The 17,111-nt window shown below is 34.1% G+C and overlaps 2 protein-coding genes and 2 long non-coding RNA genes across 4 annotated transcripts; 1 reads left to right on the plus strand and 3 right to left on the minus strand.

Moving 5' to 3' along the window:
• Window positions 1-2,998: 2,998 nt before the first annotated feature.
• On the plus strand, window positions 2,999-4,267 carry LOC116346771 (protein giant). Its single transcript, XM_031776976.1, has one exon. The coding sequence runs from the start codon at window positions 3,137-3,139 to the stop codon at window positions 4,142-4,144; it is 1,008 nt and encodes a 335-aa protein (XP_031632836.1). The 5' UTR covers window positions 2,999-3,136; the 3' UTR covers window positions 4,145-4,267.
• Window positions 4,268-4,498: 231 nt separating this feature from the next.
• On the minus strand, window positions 4,499-9,091 carry LOC116346770. Its single transcript, XR_004201633.1, has 3 exons — window positions 8,933-9,091; window positions 4,779-4,955; window positions 4,499-4,688 (listed from the first exon to the last, which is right to left on the minus strand). It is a non-coding gene; the product is annotated as an uncharacterized LOC116346770 (long non-coding RNA).
• A 68-nt stretch (window positions 9,092-9,159) lies between these two features.
• LOC116346769 lies at window positions 9,160-10,113 on the minus strand. Its single transcript, XR_004201632.1, has 2 exons — window positions 10,042-10,113; window positions 9,160-9,974 (listed from the first exon to the last, which is right to left on the minus strand). It is a non-coding gene; the product is annotated as an uncharacterized LOC116346769 (long non-coding RNA).
• A 2,437-nt stretch (window positions 10,114-12,550) lies between these two features.
• On the minus strand, window positions 12,551-13,917 carry LOC116346772. The gene is made up of 7 exons (XM_031776977.1): window positions 13,708-13,917; window positions 13,551-13,634; window positions 13,379-13,486; window positions 13,168-13,311; window positions 13,025-13,108; window positions 12,837-12,941; window positions 12,551-12,773 (listed from the first exon to the last, which is right to left on the minus strand). Exons 1-7 carry the CDS (start codon window positions 13,884-13,886, stop codon window positions 12,740-12,742), a joined length of 738 nt encoding a protein of 245 aa, XP_031632837.1. The 5' UTR covers window positions 13,887-13,917; the 3' UTR covers window positions 12,551-12,739.
• Between the last annotated feature and the right edge of the window lie 3,194 nt (window positions 13,918-17,111).

Raw genomic sequence — 17,111 nt, forward strand, 5'->3', positions numbered from 1 at the left:
AATAAAGCCCATTTGGTGTACGAAGCGTGACACGCATTTATTTATTTATTGTCTTTGGTCAGACGATTATTATTTATACGAAATGACCCTATATTTTGTGCATTTTACGATCGAATGAAATGCAATTAGTTGAATGGAGAAAATGGTTGCTGATAAATGAAATTCTGTTTGACAATGAACTTATCGTTTGATGGTCTTTGATAGAAGGGCAAGCAATGAAAGTAACAATTTACAAGAATTTACCCGTAAGCCATTTGTTTCATTATATGGCCAAGAAAATAAATCCGGTTTTAAACTCAAATTGTATAACTTGTTTATCAAGTTTCTTAAAAAAACTGTTTATTATATACCACTCTGCTGATAAAAGTGATTTAATTGAAGAAAAATCAAATGCCACCAACAAGTCACAAGTCAAATTTGTTGATTTCAATGAGGTTCTCTTGATAACATTTGGTTCAAGTTCAATCAATTACCTAATTAAGCATTGGTAATTGTGAAATGTTTGTTTTTCTAATGATCGGCCACACGTCTTATCGAACCACAATCTAAACTGAACGTAAATGCTAGAAAACCATAAACGTAACAACGCTAATGTTATACAATTGTGCATTTCCTATCGAAAAAGTGAATTTTATTTTCAATGTTTCTAAAATTGTAGACGTGTGGTTGGAAAAAACCAATGTGCTTTGATGAATAGAGTCATATTTAAATCAATTCTTGGTAATAACACCAAAAGCTATGTTTTTCGTTTATATTTTGATCCAGCACAAAAGACAAATATGTATAAATATAACGATCACACATGATTGTGTCATGTGGTAAAAAGTCGATCACGTCCAATTGCATTCATTGCACCATTTTTAGCCTAAATTTCGAATTAAATAGCTTCGGGTGATTCATACATGTTTATCATTGTATTTTTGTGCTGTGGAAAAATTGCCTGCCGATCAATTTAGACATTTTCGAAATAAAAATTCGCTAAATTTAAAACGAATCGTGTAAACCGCAGGATTGAACTGTGATCTGACTTGAATGGAGTTGCGAATTGAATTGCACTAATCGGCTGATGAAATGCACTGTCTTGAGAGTCGAGACATTTCGGAAAAAATCGAACTAAACCACTCTGAAGAAAAAACTGTGTACCAAAATACCGAGAATAAAAAACATTTTGCAGACCGTCGTCTGACATTTTTAATTCGTTCACAACATTTCTAAGCGATTTTGTCATCTTGGCAAATCTTTTCGAAAATTGCATATTATCAATCTGAACTTTGTTACGAGAAAGTATGAGCTCACATTAGTCGAACGCAATTGAGCAATAATTTACAAATTCCAGACTCTAAATCAAGTGCCCAAACCCAATAGCATTTATTGCATTTACCAGATTTATAATGAAATTTGGCGAAGACGACAGAAAATGTAATTAGAAATTTGGCCAAGACATTTTATGCACAGTCATAGCTTGTGTGTTTTAATACACGTACCGAAAGCCACAAATTGAATTGAACATTTGTGAATTGTTTCGTAATCTGTGGCCTCGTCAATAGGCTTAAATCACTGAATCCGTTATGCTATGACATAATTGCCAAATCTCCGATTAGTACTATTCAATATATTCAAAACAAATAACAATATTCATAATACAGATTCTTTTTTGGAAGCTTTATTCATGGAAAACAAACAAAATCACTGAACTGTTGCTTGTGAAATATACAGAAAGAATGAGTTCTTTCCATGTCAAAAGGAACGAAGCTTCGAAAGATAAAGTTAAGAAACATATTGATAAGAAAACCAAAAAACAGAATATTATAACTTAATTTTTTGCCAGTGGTGCGTACGGAAAATGTAAAAGATAGCCTTTTATCGAATTTTGTTCATTTTTTCTATGATTTAAGCCATTTTGGTTTAGTGAGATTAACAAAACCGGAAATTTAAGAGAGAAAAAAGTCCATGAAAACATTTCATGCAAAATTATGTAAAGTGAACGCATGTAACGATATTTTAAGATTGAAAATGTTATAATTTGTTATACAACGATTTTAATGATACGAAAAAATGAAGTTTTTTTTGGAGGGAGAGAGATAAAAAGTAAGAAAGAAAGATTTAGACGAAGAGAAGGAGGGAGAGAGGAAAACAAGTGGCCAAATATAAAGAAAGAGACACAGTCGACTGTAAAAAGAATGAAAAGTCGTTAAATGTCTTCAGAAAGTTCGTTGGCGTTCATTTTTCCGCAAATTTACGCAAAATTCAATCTATCTTGGATCTAATGTTCCAAATGCTGTCGATTCGCAAGTCCCTGATCGATTCGAAAAATCGGCAAGTTTCGTTTTCGACCGTATTTTTGTTATTTTCGATGAAAAAAGTTCAAAAATGTATTCTTTTGAGTCCGCCTTCACTTTATATGCAATTGTCATGCATAAATTGTAGTACTTCTGCGAAAGAGTTAAAGAAAAACTAGATCATGCTACAATAAAAAAAAACCTTCATTTAAAAATAATGCATGCAATAACATGTTGACCTTCTTCACAGCTTGAGCTATTGACGATCTCTCAAACTGCATTTCATTTCCAATGCAGGTCGAAAAGAGACATTTTTATTTTATTTTTTTCCAATGATTCTTCCCTTCTCTCTATATATATATGCAGATTGTAAAAAGGATTAAAATATTGCGAATGCGAAACGGATCGTAATGAATGCGTAAGTAAGAATGGTACTTTTTTCTGTCTCTTCCTATCGCATTGCCTTCTCTCATATTAAATAGATTTTTAACATGAAATTTTGCTAAATGGTTGCCATTGTTTTCATAATATTAGACACAGTATAGGGCTCAAATTCCATTGTTGCCCATGTCTTTGCATTCGTACGACATGCACACAACCACACCGTGTATGTGTGCGTGTGTGCATTGCATGCATGTGATTGGTTGATCGATGGTTGGTGCTTAAGCCTTTGCAGTTAGCAAACGACGGTCATAGTTGGTCAGTTTAGCTATTGAAGTCATAGCAAGCGCACGTCTTCTCTCTTCAATAATTATTCATTTTGGAAGAAATTTTTTTTACAAAAAAGAACAAAATTTGACGAAAAAAAGTAATTTTTCGAAAGTAATAGTTCAGTGTGTTCAACGACAGATTCAAAAATGAATAACAGTTACATGGATACCAGTGATAGTAGTGACAATCCGATCGATTTATCACGTCGTGATTCGGTGTCGATTTCATTTCGTTGTGATTCGGTTGAAACGCGTAAAACACCATCACCATACAATTCATCGTCATTCGCTGAAACATCGCCAAGTTTGGAAAATGATTCGCCAACATCAAATTCGATGCGAAAAAAGTCACGATCGGACACACCAACAAATGGTTATCAATCGTCACAAATCTCATCACAATATCCATATGTAGCCGTAAAACAGAGTTTACCACCATTAAAGCCTCGTCATCATTACATGCAAGAGCAATTGATTAGTTCAAATGATGACGAAATGAATCCATACATGCTACATGCCGTGGCATTACAACAAAAATTACAAAGTATTCCAGCGTCGGTGACGGCACCAAGTGTACCATCATCACCTGAATCAAATTCACCGTACCCAATGATAATGGGGCGTGATGGAAAATTGGCACGACCATTCAAAGCATATCCGCGTGATTCACTGGCTAGCCCATTCGGAACGATTTCAACGTCGAATTCAATGGCCGATCGTCTATCCAGCGAACGATTCAATGTTTTTCGACAACAAATGCTCGAACAAATTCATGCGGCCAATGGTGGACGGCCAACAATTACCAATCCAAAAATGCGACGAACAACCGCAAAAAGTTACACAAGTGAAAGTGAACAAAATTCAGAAATGGAATTCCAACAGCAACAACAACAACAGCGACAAGAAGAACTGGCCAATCAAGTGAATTGTCCGTCAGATTCATCCGATGGAAATGGTAAAAAACCAGTCAAAGACAATGCATACTATGAACGACGCCGAAAAAATAATGCAGCCGCCAAAAAATCACGAGATCGTCGACGCATCAAAGAAGATGAAATTGCCATTCGGGCAGCATTTCTTGAACGCGAAAATATGGAATTGAAAATTGAACTCGCCACCATTAAACGACAAATGGCGCAATATGTTACCTCGTAGATTTTTGAATCGAAAGACAAACAATTTAAATGCAGGGACTCTTTTTTTTTTCACAGGAAATAAAGAATTTTTTATTTATTAAAAATAGACTAGGTTAAGATAAACATTTGTATATTGAATGAATAAAACGGTATTTTATAAGAACAAAAAATTAAACTGATTTTCTACTTTTCTTTTTTTTAAAAAGATTTTAAATTTTTTTCACATTTTACAGATAATTGAATACAAAAATATTTACGTTTATTCAAGTTGGAACTACTTTGTATTAATCAAAATGTTCACTGAAAACTCAAATGAAAATTAAAGAATTTTCCAAAAATTACAATTAATATTATTAATAGAAATATAATCAATTTAATGCCATAACAACAAACTACATAATGATATAACTCTCGTTCTTGTCTATGTAATGACTGGGTTGATTTTGTTGATGGTAAATTACGTATTAATCTTTCAAGTGTGATTGGTTCTGTGTCATCCGATTCAATCAGGAGTACTTCATCACAGCTTTGAGATGGCATTGTGGTCGTGATCACTTGATATTCTGCAATATTCACAATTAAATTATTTAGTTACAGATCAACACTTTCACATTTTTTAGTTTATATCTTTTTTTAATATTCGGTTTACGCACTTCTTAGATCGAACTTTTAGTTAAACTTCATTCCCTTTTATTGAATCAATCTGTATGAAATACACACTGTGCGCTATTTCTCTCTTTTCACATTCAACTTTGTGTAGAAAACGATTAAAATTCTCTGACGGTTTGATGTCGAATGAAATTACTTTCGCATCAGAGGCTCCGATTCGGCTAAAACTCAGAGTAAAATAAAATTTAAAATTGAATAAAAAATCGGCATATATGGTGCGATAAACTACATTGTCGAGCGAAAATAAGAATCAGTTTCTTCGCATAAGAATTAGAATAATTTATTCGCTTCCTATGACAACACAGAAAAAAACTGATAAAAAGATAAGAAGATTTTTTTTATTACACTCGAGAACGGATTCGGACGAAAAGGTCATAGTTTAAAAAATCTACTAAATCAGAAAAAAGTGTTAGATTAGAGACAGAAATGAAAAACATGAAACGTAAATAAATCGATTGATTGATTAGTTCCTCGAAGAGAACAAACTTTAATTCATCATTGAATTCGACAAAAAAAAAGATCGTTAATTACATGAAAAGTGAGTCAAAAGGAAGTTCAAAAGTCGTTAAAACTGTTATCATTTTTTGAGCGGCAAAAAGCGAAAGGTTCTATTGAACATTTAATTTAATACAAATATCGTATATAATAATTTGTTTTTATTTATTTATGGCAATTTTTTAATATGTAAATCTGCTTAAATTAGGTATAAAAACTAACGCACATATGCATGTGAATCCGAAAAGAAAAAAACAAATAAATTCTTTTTTCTCTTGGCTTGTCAATATAATTCTCTGTCTTTCCGTTGATTCGCTTTGAGGTAATGGCTCAATTATGGTACCGAATTCGATGACTTCATCATCTGGTACAATGAGCATCACATCATCACGCCGAAAAGGTGGCATTATGATCATTTGATTTTGTTATTCTGCAGAAATTACACTTTGCTGGTATTTTCAGGTCTCAATTTCATATTTTATCTTAAACGAAAAAAAAAACGTCGTAGTAACTGAAAAATAAAGTGCATAAATGTAATATTGAACCGAGAGAATACATTGGAAATAAAATGTCTTACATCCGTAAGATGAACTTTTCCGCACTGTGATCCACAACATGCATTTATTACAAATCTTTTACTCAAAGAATTCACGAGAAAACTGAACCTGACATTAGTTTTACGATACAAATAATTTTCGAAGCACTTTTCATACAAAAACTACTAAAAATGGGAATTTTTGTATCGCAGCCATGCCTATATGGTGTCGTAATCATGTGAAAGTTTGCAGAGGTTATTTTTTCCACAAAAAGTTAACATTCTGAACGTTTGAAGAAATTTCAATGCATATTAAGGGTACTTCCCATACAAAATTTCGTTTTTGCGCGAAAAATCCAAAATTTTGTTCGGCAGGTAACCCTAATATGCGTTGAAATTTCTTCAAACTCTCGGAATGGTATTTTTGTGTGATAAAAATAACCTGTGCAAAGTTTCAGCTCATTACGATATCATACAGACACGGATTTCATACATAAATTCAATTTTTTTGAAATTTTTGTATGAAAAGTGTGTCGAAAGTTATTTGTATCGCAAAACTAACGTCATATTCGATTTTCTCGTACCCAAAAACCCCCAATACATATTTTTGGATGTTTAAGAATACATTAAATATCACTTTTGGAAGAAAAATTGAATTTTTCCCATGGATGGCCATGGGCATCACACCGGACATGACACTTCACTCTGTCAACCAAAGTTGCTCAAAATCTAATCAAACATCGAAAAAACGCTAGATTCGTGTTCCCTGGCTCCTAAAACACCCAGAAAACATGTTTTTTCCCATATAACTCATTTGCGGAGCAATTTTGTTGATGGCGGGACTGTGCGGAGTTCGGCGGAGATAGCATGCAAATGCTGTGTGTACGAGTGCAACAGCATAATTTGCTGTTCATAGATTTATTTTGTCCAAACGAACATCTTAGTAGTCGTACACACAGCTAAGTTACTAATCATCTGCGTAAGAATGATACACATACATAGAAGTGCTATTACCCTCGTACACACAGAGTTTGTATGTCATCTCCGCCAAACTCCGCACAGTCCCGCCATCGTCAAAATTACTCCGCAAATGAATTATATGGGTTGAGGGTGTTAATTTTTCGACCGATTCCAATACTAGGTGTGTGCGGAAAAGTAATAGATATAGCAAATCAAATAAACTAGAACATCTATATTTCTTAATGTAATCTACTTTTATTAAATTGTCTAATTGGTTAGCGTCATCAGCCGCACATGTTGACTCGTTATAGTTTGTTGGTTCTTTGCGTAGTAATATCACTTTGTTCGATCAGTATCACTTCTTCACTACGTTGAGGTAGCACTATCCGTCCATATCCACTTCATTTATTTTGCAATATTCACAGAAAAAAAATTATTTATTTAATCACCGTTCACTTTCAACTGATGTACAACTTTGAATCGGTTTTGAAAACGTGCCAGTTTCTCTAAATGTTTCTTATCGTCTGATAGATAGACGCCAGAGCATATACTAAGCATAGATATATATCCTGGATATTTTGTCAGTATCCGATATTCATTGGAGCCAGACTTTGAAATAGAGTAAAAACAATAGAAGTTATTGTTATAGTGATTGTAGTAATGTAAATGTTTTTATACTTAGATCTATAACAATCACTTCTATTGTTTTCACTCCATTATAATGTCTGGCTGCGATAAATATCGGATACTCACAAAATATCCCGGATATATATCTATGCTCAGTATATGCTCTGATAGACGCACATGTTTCTTATTATTTTGATGACAAAATCTCTCTGCTTCTCTCTTTTCTTTTCGTTCGCTGTTTTGATCTCTTTTTACTTTTCCGCACACATAGTGTAAGGTGAAAAGTATTGTAATCGGTCAAAATTTTGAAAACTTCAGAAACATGTTTTCTGGACGTTTCTGAGGTCAGAGAACCCGAATCAGGCCGTTTTGAGCATGGTTTTTGTTAATCTGTACGTCGTACGTCGTACGTCGTACGTTGTACGTCGTACGTTATACGTCGTACGTTGTACGTCGTACGTTATACGTCGTACGTTGTACGTCGTACGTTATACGTCGTACGTTGTACGTCGTACGTTATACGTCGTACGCAAAATTTGTTAGAAAAGTGTTTCAAAAATAATTTTCATGGCAAAATTAACGTCAGACATATTTTTTATAGTGTTTTGTTAGAAAATAGAATACTTTCAAATTTCATACAAATGAGTTCATCATGATAGTGTGAAAAATCTTTTGCGAGTACATCTGCTATTAAATTAAAGAATATTTCGATGCCGAATATATATAGCTTGATAAAATACGCATCTACCACCGTGCGAAAAAGTCCGTCTTACTCCTGTAAGACTCTTTATCATTGAATTCAACTAATCAGAGATATTTTTTTAAGGAATAGAATTGTTAAACATGTGTGCGTCTATTCTATTGATCAATTTATTTCAACACACTTCCAAATACGATGACCCATTCAATTTCTTTTCGGAAAATCAATCTTTTTCTTATATCTTGCGATCGACAAAGCGGGCTATTGGTATCGTAACAAAAGTATATTTTCAGGATTTGGTTGGTCTTATCACCGCACTAGTAAGTGCCATTGATAGCTGTAACAAACTGAAAAAAACGTTTTGAAAAAATAAAATTCCTTTAGAAAATGGAGATCGTCAATGGATATTCATCACAGAGCATAGCTCATGGAGCTAACTTAAGAAACAATTATTTAAATTGATGATATGCAAATTGCTTGAATTTCCAAAGGAATGGCAAGTAAAATAAACAAAAATAATCGTTTCAGAGTAAATGATTTAAATTCTCATCCATTAAATCATGTTTTTACTCCCTGAATATGAATGCGAGTATAGAGTGTGACAATTTCGATTGTATTATCGACATTCATACATTATGTATGAGTAAACTAAAAATCACGTTTGGAAACGTAAAAAAAAATTGTTTAACAAATTGGCGTGGTTGCCCAGAGCTGTTATTGGCACCGCAGAAGTTCGGGGACTAGTGAGCTCTCGCACCTCATCAATGAAGCAGATGAGCTCATCACAATACAAACCATGAATCAACAGATGTTGAACTTACCGCCAAACAGCACCGACACTACAAATACGCCGAAAAAAATCCAACTAAACATGATCAGAAATGAAATACGATTCTGTTTACTATCTTTTGCTGTGTATCTGTTTTTGTTTCTTTTTGCCGAACCGGAATATCTTTTTATAAAATTTTCGTAAGCGAATTTTTTTTTCAACACTTTTTTAGTGAAAATAATAAGATGTAAAAATAAAGAAATCACAACATGTTTATCGTTCTGGTTTCACATTCAGTAAATTTTATTTTTCCTCGAAAACCATTGCGCAATGTGTTTAAATTCAAGTAATTGTATCATTTTTTCGGACACACACTCCAATCAGTCAAATTGCAATAAACGACGCGTTCAACTGCGAAATATTTACATTATTATCACTTCTATAAAACAACCATAACATACAATCCGCTAGACTTATACATGTAGTAGTATGGCTATGTTTATTTAATCAGTATATTTGGTTCGTCCGCGACGATCTTTAGCAATGAATGTAAAAGTAGCCAATCAAAGCAAATTTAAACATTTATTCATATATTTTTAACCAGTTCTATTTAGAGCATGCGAACTTTTGAAGTAATTAAAACAATGTATTTTTTTTAAATGTCATCAGTGCAAAAGATTTATTCATATTCCATTCCCTCAATGTTTAAACTTTGTTTCGCCCCCTCTCAACTGACGAAAATATTGAAATAATGAACTTCGTTGTTTCAGCGTATTAATTTTGAAATTTTCAAACAAAATCAATCAAAAATTGTATCCGAATCTAGCGATAATCCACCATGTGCCGAAAACGATGCAGAATGTCAAAAGCAAAATGCTCATAGTGTAGGATCGATCTGGTTGTATGTGTGCTTTTTCAAAATGTAAGCTGGGAGGGTCAATTTCGATGATTGTTTTGTTCTTTTGTGTGAACAACGGCACTTCGTCCAATGCATCATCGTCATCAATTGAATATCGCTTGTCTATCTCTAATGTTTGTGGTTCGAAATATGATGTATTCACTAGATTTTTATAACCGCTACGTGGCATTGTGAACTATGAAACCAAAGAAACAACTATTTTAATTTTCAATTAAATTGAATGAATTTCGTATGAACTTTACTTCTATCGGCAATTCTTTTAATGCAAACACACGAAACGAGAAGCGTCAACAACTCTCTGACATCACCGAAACTTAACTGAGCAAACGACATTGCTCATTTCATCTCTCATCTTGAATTATATCTTATCAACATATATCAGTATTCAGTAATGTGCGAAGGGGGGTAGGGGGGTTTACCCTCCCTCCCGTGATATTGGCCGAAATTATTCGAATTTGTTAGGGCTTTTTGGCGCAAGAAAAATTCTTTCAATTTGCTAGGGATTTTCGCCAAAAAAGTGAAGAGCAAAAGAAAAAAAAAACGATTTTATCGTCATTTCCTAGGTTTTTCGGAGAAAATTCTTTCGATTTGCTAGGGATTTTCGCCGAAAAAGTGAAAAGCAAAAAAAAACGAAATTTGGTATTCAAATTAGAGAATTTTTAGTTTTTGAGAAACAACCCCCCCCAGGGAAATGTAGCTCGCACATTACTGACATATATGTATATTGTGTGCTGCGGACGAACTTTTATAGCATAGCTACTGAACACGAGCGCAATTTATACGATTCGTTTATATTTATAGAGTTTGCTTCGGTTCTCGTACAGTATATCATATTCAAAGACGGCGATTACCCGAATCGCATGCTGCTGCGGATGTTTTGGCGATTGAAAGCATTCTTGATCGTTTAAAACAACTTGCTTTACGTACCATTTGATGTTCGGATGCGAGAGAGAGAAAAACAAGTTTTTTTAGCAAAGTGACGCCAGAGTTTTTCGGAGAATCTCTGAGTAAAAGAAATTATTGCGAACGATTTTTTTTATGAAAAAAAAAAAAAATAGAAAACAAAAAAAACCCGGCTTTAAAGTGCTTTGAGGTCATAGATAGTAAATGAGATGCCCTGTGAGGCCCTATATATGAAAAATGTGTGCATTTTTTAATAAAAAAATTATCATAAAAAACCCACAAATCATGCATTCATTGAATGGTCTCGTTTAAAATCTGCTTCAAAATTTGTTAAATTCTAATTAAGATAAAGTTGCTATTAAACCTTTTCGTAACCTTTTTGACTCATCAGTAATTTTTTGATACGATTTGTTTCTTCTTCGTTTTATTTCAAGAAAAGTACAAATCAATGTGAATGCACCTCACACATTGCCGGAAAATATTGTCATTTCTTCCGTATACATGGTGCCTTAGCTTATACTTCCTTATGTTTTGACTATTTTTTTTTTTTGCAAAAAAAAACCAGTATGCGTCCACAAAAGAGAGAAAGGAGATATTTATGTGAAACACTAACCTTACGCAAGAATATACTGTGATGATAACTTCTTTATTCAAACGATCACAAAACTGGTTTGTTTTTGTCAAGAAAAAACGGCAAAAAAAAGAAATGGTTTGATTGATTGATCACTGACTGATCTTGTGATGAACCATAATTGCACACAATTTTAAACAGTAATTTGGTTTCCATAGAAAGTGATACAAAGACCTACAACATCGTCTCCTTCAATTGTTGTTTACATTTCGTTTAACTCCAGAAAACATCCGATCCTTCGGTTTGTTCACTTGTTTGTCTTTTTTTTTTGTTTTTGGTTAGCATAAAAGTGGGCGTTTTCTCCTAAGTTCCTTTTAATTTGAGCGATATGATTGATTTTGAAAAAAGTTTTCGTGGTGAATCTTTCTCCTTCGAGAGTCAACAGTTTTTATTGATAAGATTCAGAAATGTAATGAAACGTAAAATCCAATGATGTCATTAATTAATATAATTTATTGGGTGAGAACATTGCAGCAGTGCATATAGAGCAGTGTAAATAAACAAGTTATTGATGTGGTTCAATATATTTGATATTGTTCAATTTGTGTCGCAGGGTCGAGGTCAAATTTATACATACATGTTTTTGGGTAGAAAGTAACAAATGAAGTTCATTTAATAAACTGTTGATAAGTACTTGAAGACTTTGATTGCCTTCCAAATGCTCTCGAGATTCAAATATTTTGTCTTTTTACTCTCTCTTTCTCTTTCTCTCTTTCTTTCTCTCTCTCTGTTTCTCTGTGTGTAGAATAAAAAAAAGTCCATTCATTCATTTCAGCTGTTTTGATTGGCGAAATTACCAAATTATGAATTGAAATCTTGTTTGTGTATAAGACATATATACTCTTCTATGTGCGGTTAGTATTTTGGGACCAAATATAGATCACTTCCTCCGAATTTGCTGTCTCAAAAGCGTGAAAAGATTTCCAGTCGCTCTGATTCGTCAGATTTGCAGTGGAATGGATGATGAAGTTATAACAGCTTAATTCCCTTGGAATTACGATTGGGAATTTTGCCGTCTCATTGACGTAATTAATTCATTTGCGCGTGCTGAGCGAAAAAATACACCGATTCACAACAAACACACTCTTATCGTCACTCGCATTCTATCGATAATTCGGTCGACTTATTCAAAACACTTTTTAATAAGTTTTTTTCTAATTTTTTTATCAATGTCTCTTTTTTTCTTCTTAAAATTTAGAGAAGTCATAAACAAATGATTCAAATTTTAATGGAAACAAAGTTTTAATCCAAATAAACTTCTTTTTAATTTTTTAGTTCTATCAAATGATCGATTAGTGTCACAAATCAAAAGAAGAACCATATATTTGGAGAACAAAGAATATTTATATTATTATTGCCAACAGTTGTTATAGAAACTTTGTCATTTGAGCGTGAGCTAAAATATTTTAGTCCAATATAGCTCCTAAAGCTTCTCCAGTTCTGAAAATCGGGAAAAAATGTATGTTAAAAATGTGTTTTTCTTCCAAATTTAACAGTATTAACCTTCGACGGAAAGATCTTCTGGCACCTTTTCCCTCAAGAAGATCAAAACTTAGACCAACGCCACTTTTGGTCAGACCAAAAATTAATTTAAACACTTTGGCGACGCTAATTGATTGAAATTGAGATGAAATCTCAAATTATTCTTCGAGTGACTTCGACGATAATTCATCATAAATAATGAGGTATACCTTTTAAAAGCATGTGTTGCGGCAGCCTCAGTTGCTTCCATGGCGCTCCCAGATCGATTATATTTCTTCACACCTTCGGCAGTTCTAGAAAGTTGAATGAATTTCAATCACTTCACACGGTTAATCTTCTGAAAATTACTAACGCTTGTGTGATTGCTGTGGCAATATATCCGGGTATCGGTCCATACTTCCAAGTAATGATGATGTTTGTTTTCTCAATCACATTTCGTGCTGTTTTGCCTTTTGGATGATTTAAAATCCGACGCGCCACCCTATCAACATTGGTTCTAACGGACAAAAATGGGCGATTTTTTTATCAATTTTGCAAATTAATTATTATGAAACAATTTATACCGTTCCATGATTGCTTCGTGTGGTTTCACTCCGTGACAACAAACATCGGTTACAATGTCCAAGCCTGTTGAAGTCGCACAAAGAGCAGAATTTGCAAAGTTGACCGCACTAATTTAAATTGAGTGAGAAAAATGCATAAAGTGTTCAATTTGTCAATGTTATTGATTCAAACCTTTCAAACGCGCATTCTGCGGCTAATCGCATTGCTATCTCCAAGTTATGAGTCTGATTGTATAGTAAAATACCTTCCACGGCACTAAATTATATCAAAAATCAATGTTTCTGTATGAAATCAGCTGATTTTGTTTTCTATTCGAATATGAAATTACGCTTTTGAAATGGCGGATGTAACTAGTGCATTTACGGGTGTGGAGACAGTGTTATGCAATAAACAAGTCGCTCCTGTGGTTATCAGCTCTTCCGTTATTTCCACATTTGTCAAATCAACGGCGACGGTGAAGGATACCGCACAGCAAAGTATATTTACAACAATTAGACAGCACTTCATTGTTTTAATTATGAAATTCAATTGACGCCACTGAATAAATCGATAATCTTTTATATCAATTTTACTGAATAACACTGTGTCATTTATGAAATTTTTGAAGAATTCTAGCTTTATAAAATTGTGAAACACACGCGCCTGTACAATTTACGAATTTGACCTTATAAATAAGAACATAATTTATTATTCACATTTTTATAGCTCTTGAGTTTGTTTGCGCGGACATTGTTTTATGTTTGTTTTCTTTGAACATTTTTATCCGAAAATTTACTGAAAAATTTGGAAAACGAGAAACTTCGGAATGAAATGACAGAAATTAACGTTTAATTTAGTAGTTTGACAGCTGTCAATAGAGACAGACGTAAAAAAAAGCACTCGTATGTGACGGTGCAACATTTTGTGCAAAAAATAAAAATTTCGAGCGGAAAACAAAACCGATGTGCACAAAAGCTATATTTTCTTAAAGGAAAATCTACGCTTCACGTTAATAAAGTGAGGATCAAAGCTAAAAGGCTAATTTAGTGAAATCTTGTGTGTGAAAATTGTGATTGTGTTGTGTGTTTTTTCGTGCCAGCAATCGTAACCTCACATTAAATTGTGGATTATTTTTGCGCCGATTCATATACACACAAATTACAAAAGAGCACAAAAATTATATTTCCTTAAAGGAAAAATCACTCTTCACGTAAGTAAAGTGAAATTAAAGCCAAAAGGCTAATTTAGTGAAAATCTGGTGTGTGAAAATTGGAATTGTGTTGTGTGTTTTTTGTGCTAGCAATCTTAACCTCACATTAAATTGTGGGTTATCTTTGCGCCAATTTTTATACACACCAATTACAGCGCCATCTTTTGAGTTTTGTGCATGCGACATAACCCAACATTAAATTGTTGTTTATATCGCGCCAAAATTTAAAATCCACCAATTAACAGCGACATCTTTTGGTGAGATTAGAAGATAAAAGTTATTCAAGAGCGCAAACCCAGCATACTTACTTCACACGTTTGATTTTTTCATCGCTATTTTTGGAAATTTTATTTGAATTGAATATAATTGTATTTTATACAATAAATCAAAACAAATCAAATTCAAATAAAATAAAATTACGCAAACCAAAAATATGAGCGCGAATAAAAGCCAAATTCCCGATACGATTACACTATCGGATGAAGAAAAATTGCTACAATCGCCCAAGAGTGGCAACACTAGCACACCCACTTCCAAATCAACATTGCGCCGGATTTCAAAACCCGAAAGCAGCAAAATTAGTTTGGAAGAATACCAAAACAGACAAGCCGCAATGAGATTCATTGCAGCGTCTGGTTCGACTTTGAGAAGTGTGCATACAAATGAACCAGCTAGCAATACAACAAATATTGCAGCGGTGAGAGGCACACGTACCCAAACGGTCATAAATGCCAGCACTGGTATAGTAAGAACCGTTTCGGTACAACAAAATACTTCACAAAGTACAAAAACAAACGTTGTTGCTCCGTCTAATGCCAAATATAAAGGCAACAAAAAATGGAACGTGAAGCAAAACACACACACACAAAGCGCAAAACCAGCGACAAACACAAATACACCTGTGAATACAAGTGGTAACGCTCACCAGGAACAATTTAAACCACGTCGACGTGGCGGTCAGCGTTATCAAAAATCACAGGCAAACATATTTAAAATGCAAAACAAACAAACAAGCCAATCAGAACGCTCCACACCACAAAACTTACCCGAAACCTCTACTATAACATCACAAGAGGTTGGTAACATTGAAACTCTAAAAAGAGGTCGTGTGGCAGGTGACACACCGCCTGACCTCGTTAGAGGGAGCAAGGTACAACGAAATGACTCGAAAGGTAGAGTACACACAGCACCTCTGCAAGCGGATGGGACGGCAAATGTTAAATCAATGCCAAAACAGACCGCAGCGAGTGTCGTTAGTGATGCAAACCTCTTAGTAGCCATTGTTGACATGCCAGTAAAAGATGTGGTGGTACCGTTCACGAAAGAAAAGCACGACCAAATCAGAACAATGTTAAATGCTTTCTTGATGGCACAATTAGAGAATCCACAAGGAAATATTCACACGTTCACGGATGTTAAATACATACGTGGACACATTCGTGTACGTTGTTCGACACCAGCTGCCAGAACATGGCTTTCGAGTGCCTTACAATATGCACCACCTAAATGGGATGGCATGAAACTGGTGGTTGTTGATAACGATAAAATACCACAACCACAAAAAGTTCTTGGTCATTTCACTCATTGTCCATTTACGATTGAACAAGTGTGTACAATGCTGAATCAAATGAATTCAAATGTCGATGTCACACGATGGACAATTCTAACCAGCAAAAATGAGAACAATATAGTTTCCATAGCTTTTGCGGTAGATAAAGATCAATATGCTATTTTAAAAGAGTGTGATTTTACTCTCTTCTTTGGTTTTGGCACAGTTGTGTTTAAGGACATCTCAAAACCAACCAAAGCTGCCGAAACTGAAGTGGAGATTGAGACCCCAAGCTCAAATGAAATGGACATTGAAGACACTGATACGACAGTTATTCACAACCCAAATACAACACAAACTCTGGATGAAAACTCACCAGAAACCTTTGTAAACCAAGCAGAGCCTGAAGGTGATGCGGTGCAAGGGGAACATACCATGAAGAGTGCCAGTGCTCAGCCTATGGAGCTTGATGCAAATGTAGCACCTGTGGATAATACTGTAAAACCAAGCGTAGATACGCTGGTAAGTGAGCCACACATGGAAGACAAATAGCAAATCGCAAAAACCAGTGAACATTCTGCATAAACAAACAATTAAATGCGAGTTCATTATACATAAATTAATCAAAATTCTCTGTTTCCAATATGCAACAGAATAACAAAATTTATGTAAAGCAAATAAATATGCACCATTGTATCGGAGCTACTTCATTAATAAGTAACAGCCTTTACAATGCGCAAACAAAAAAACAAAACCTAGTGGTTTTAATCCAAGAGCCCTGGATACAAAAGAACATAGTATCGGGGTTTGATGAAAATGTTGTAAATGTATACTACAACAGAATAAAAAACATAAAACCAAGGACCTGTATAGTGACAACTAAAGAACTACAAGTACAATTGCTTCCGCAATTCAGTACAGGTGATATCACTACAGTCCAATTAAATATAAAGACAAATAGATCAAGCGAAGAGATTTTACTCAGCTCTGTCTA

Source organism: Contarinia nasturtii, unplaced genomic scaffold, assembly GCF_009176525.2.
Source record: "Contarinia nasturtii isolate CC-2019 unplaced genomic scaffold, AAFC_CNas_1.1 Cnas_scaffold_1686, whole genome shotgun sequence".
NCBI lineage: Eukaryota > Metazoa > Arthropoda > Insecta > Diptera > Cecidomyiidae > Contarinia > Contarinia nasturtii.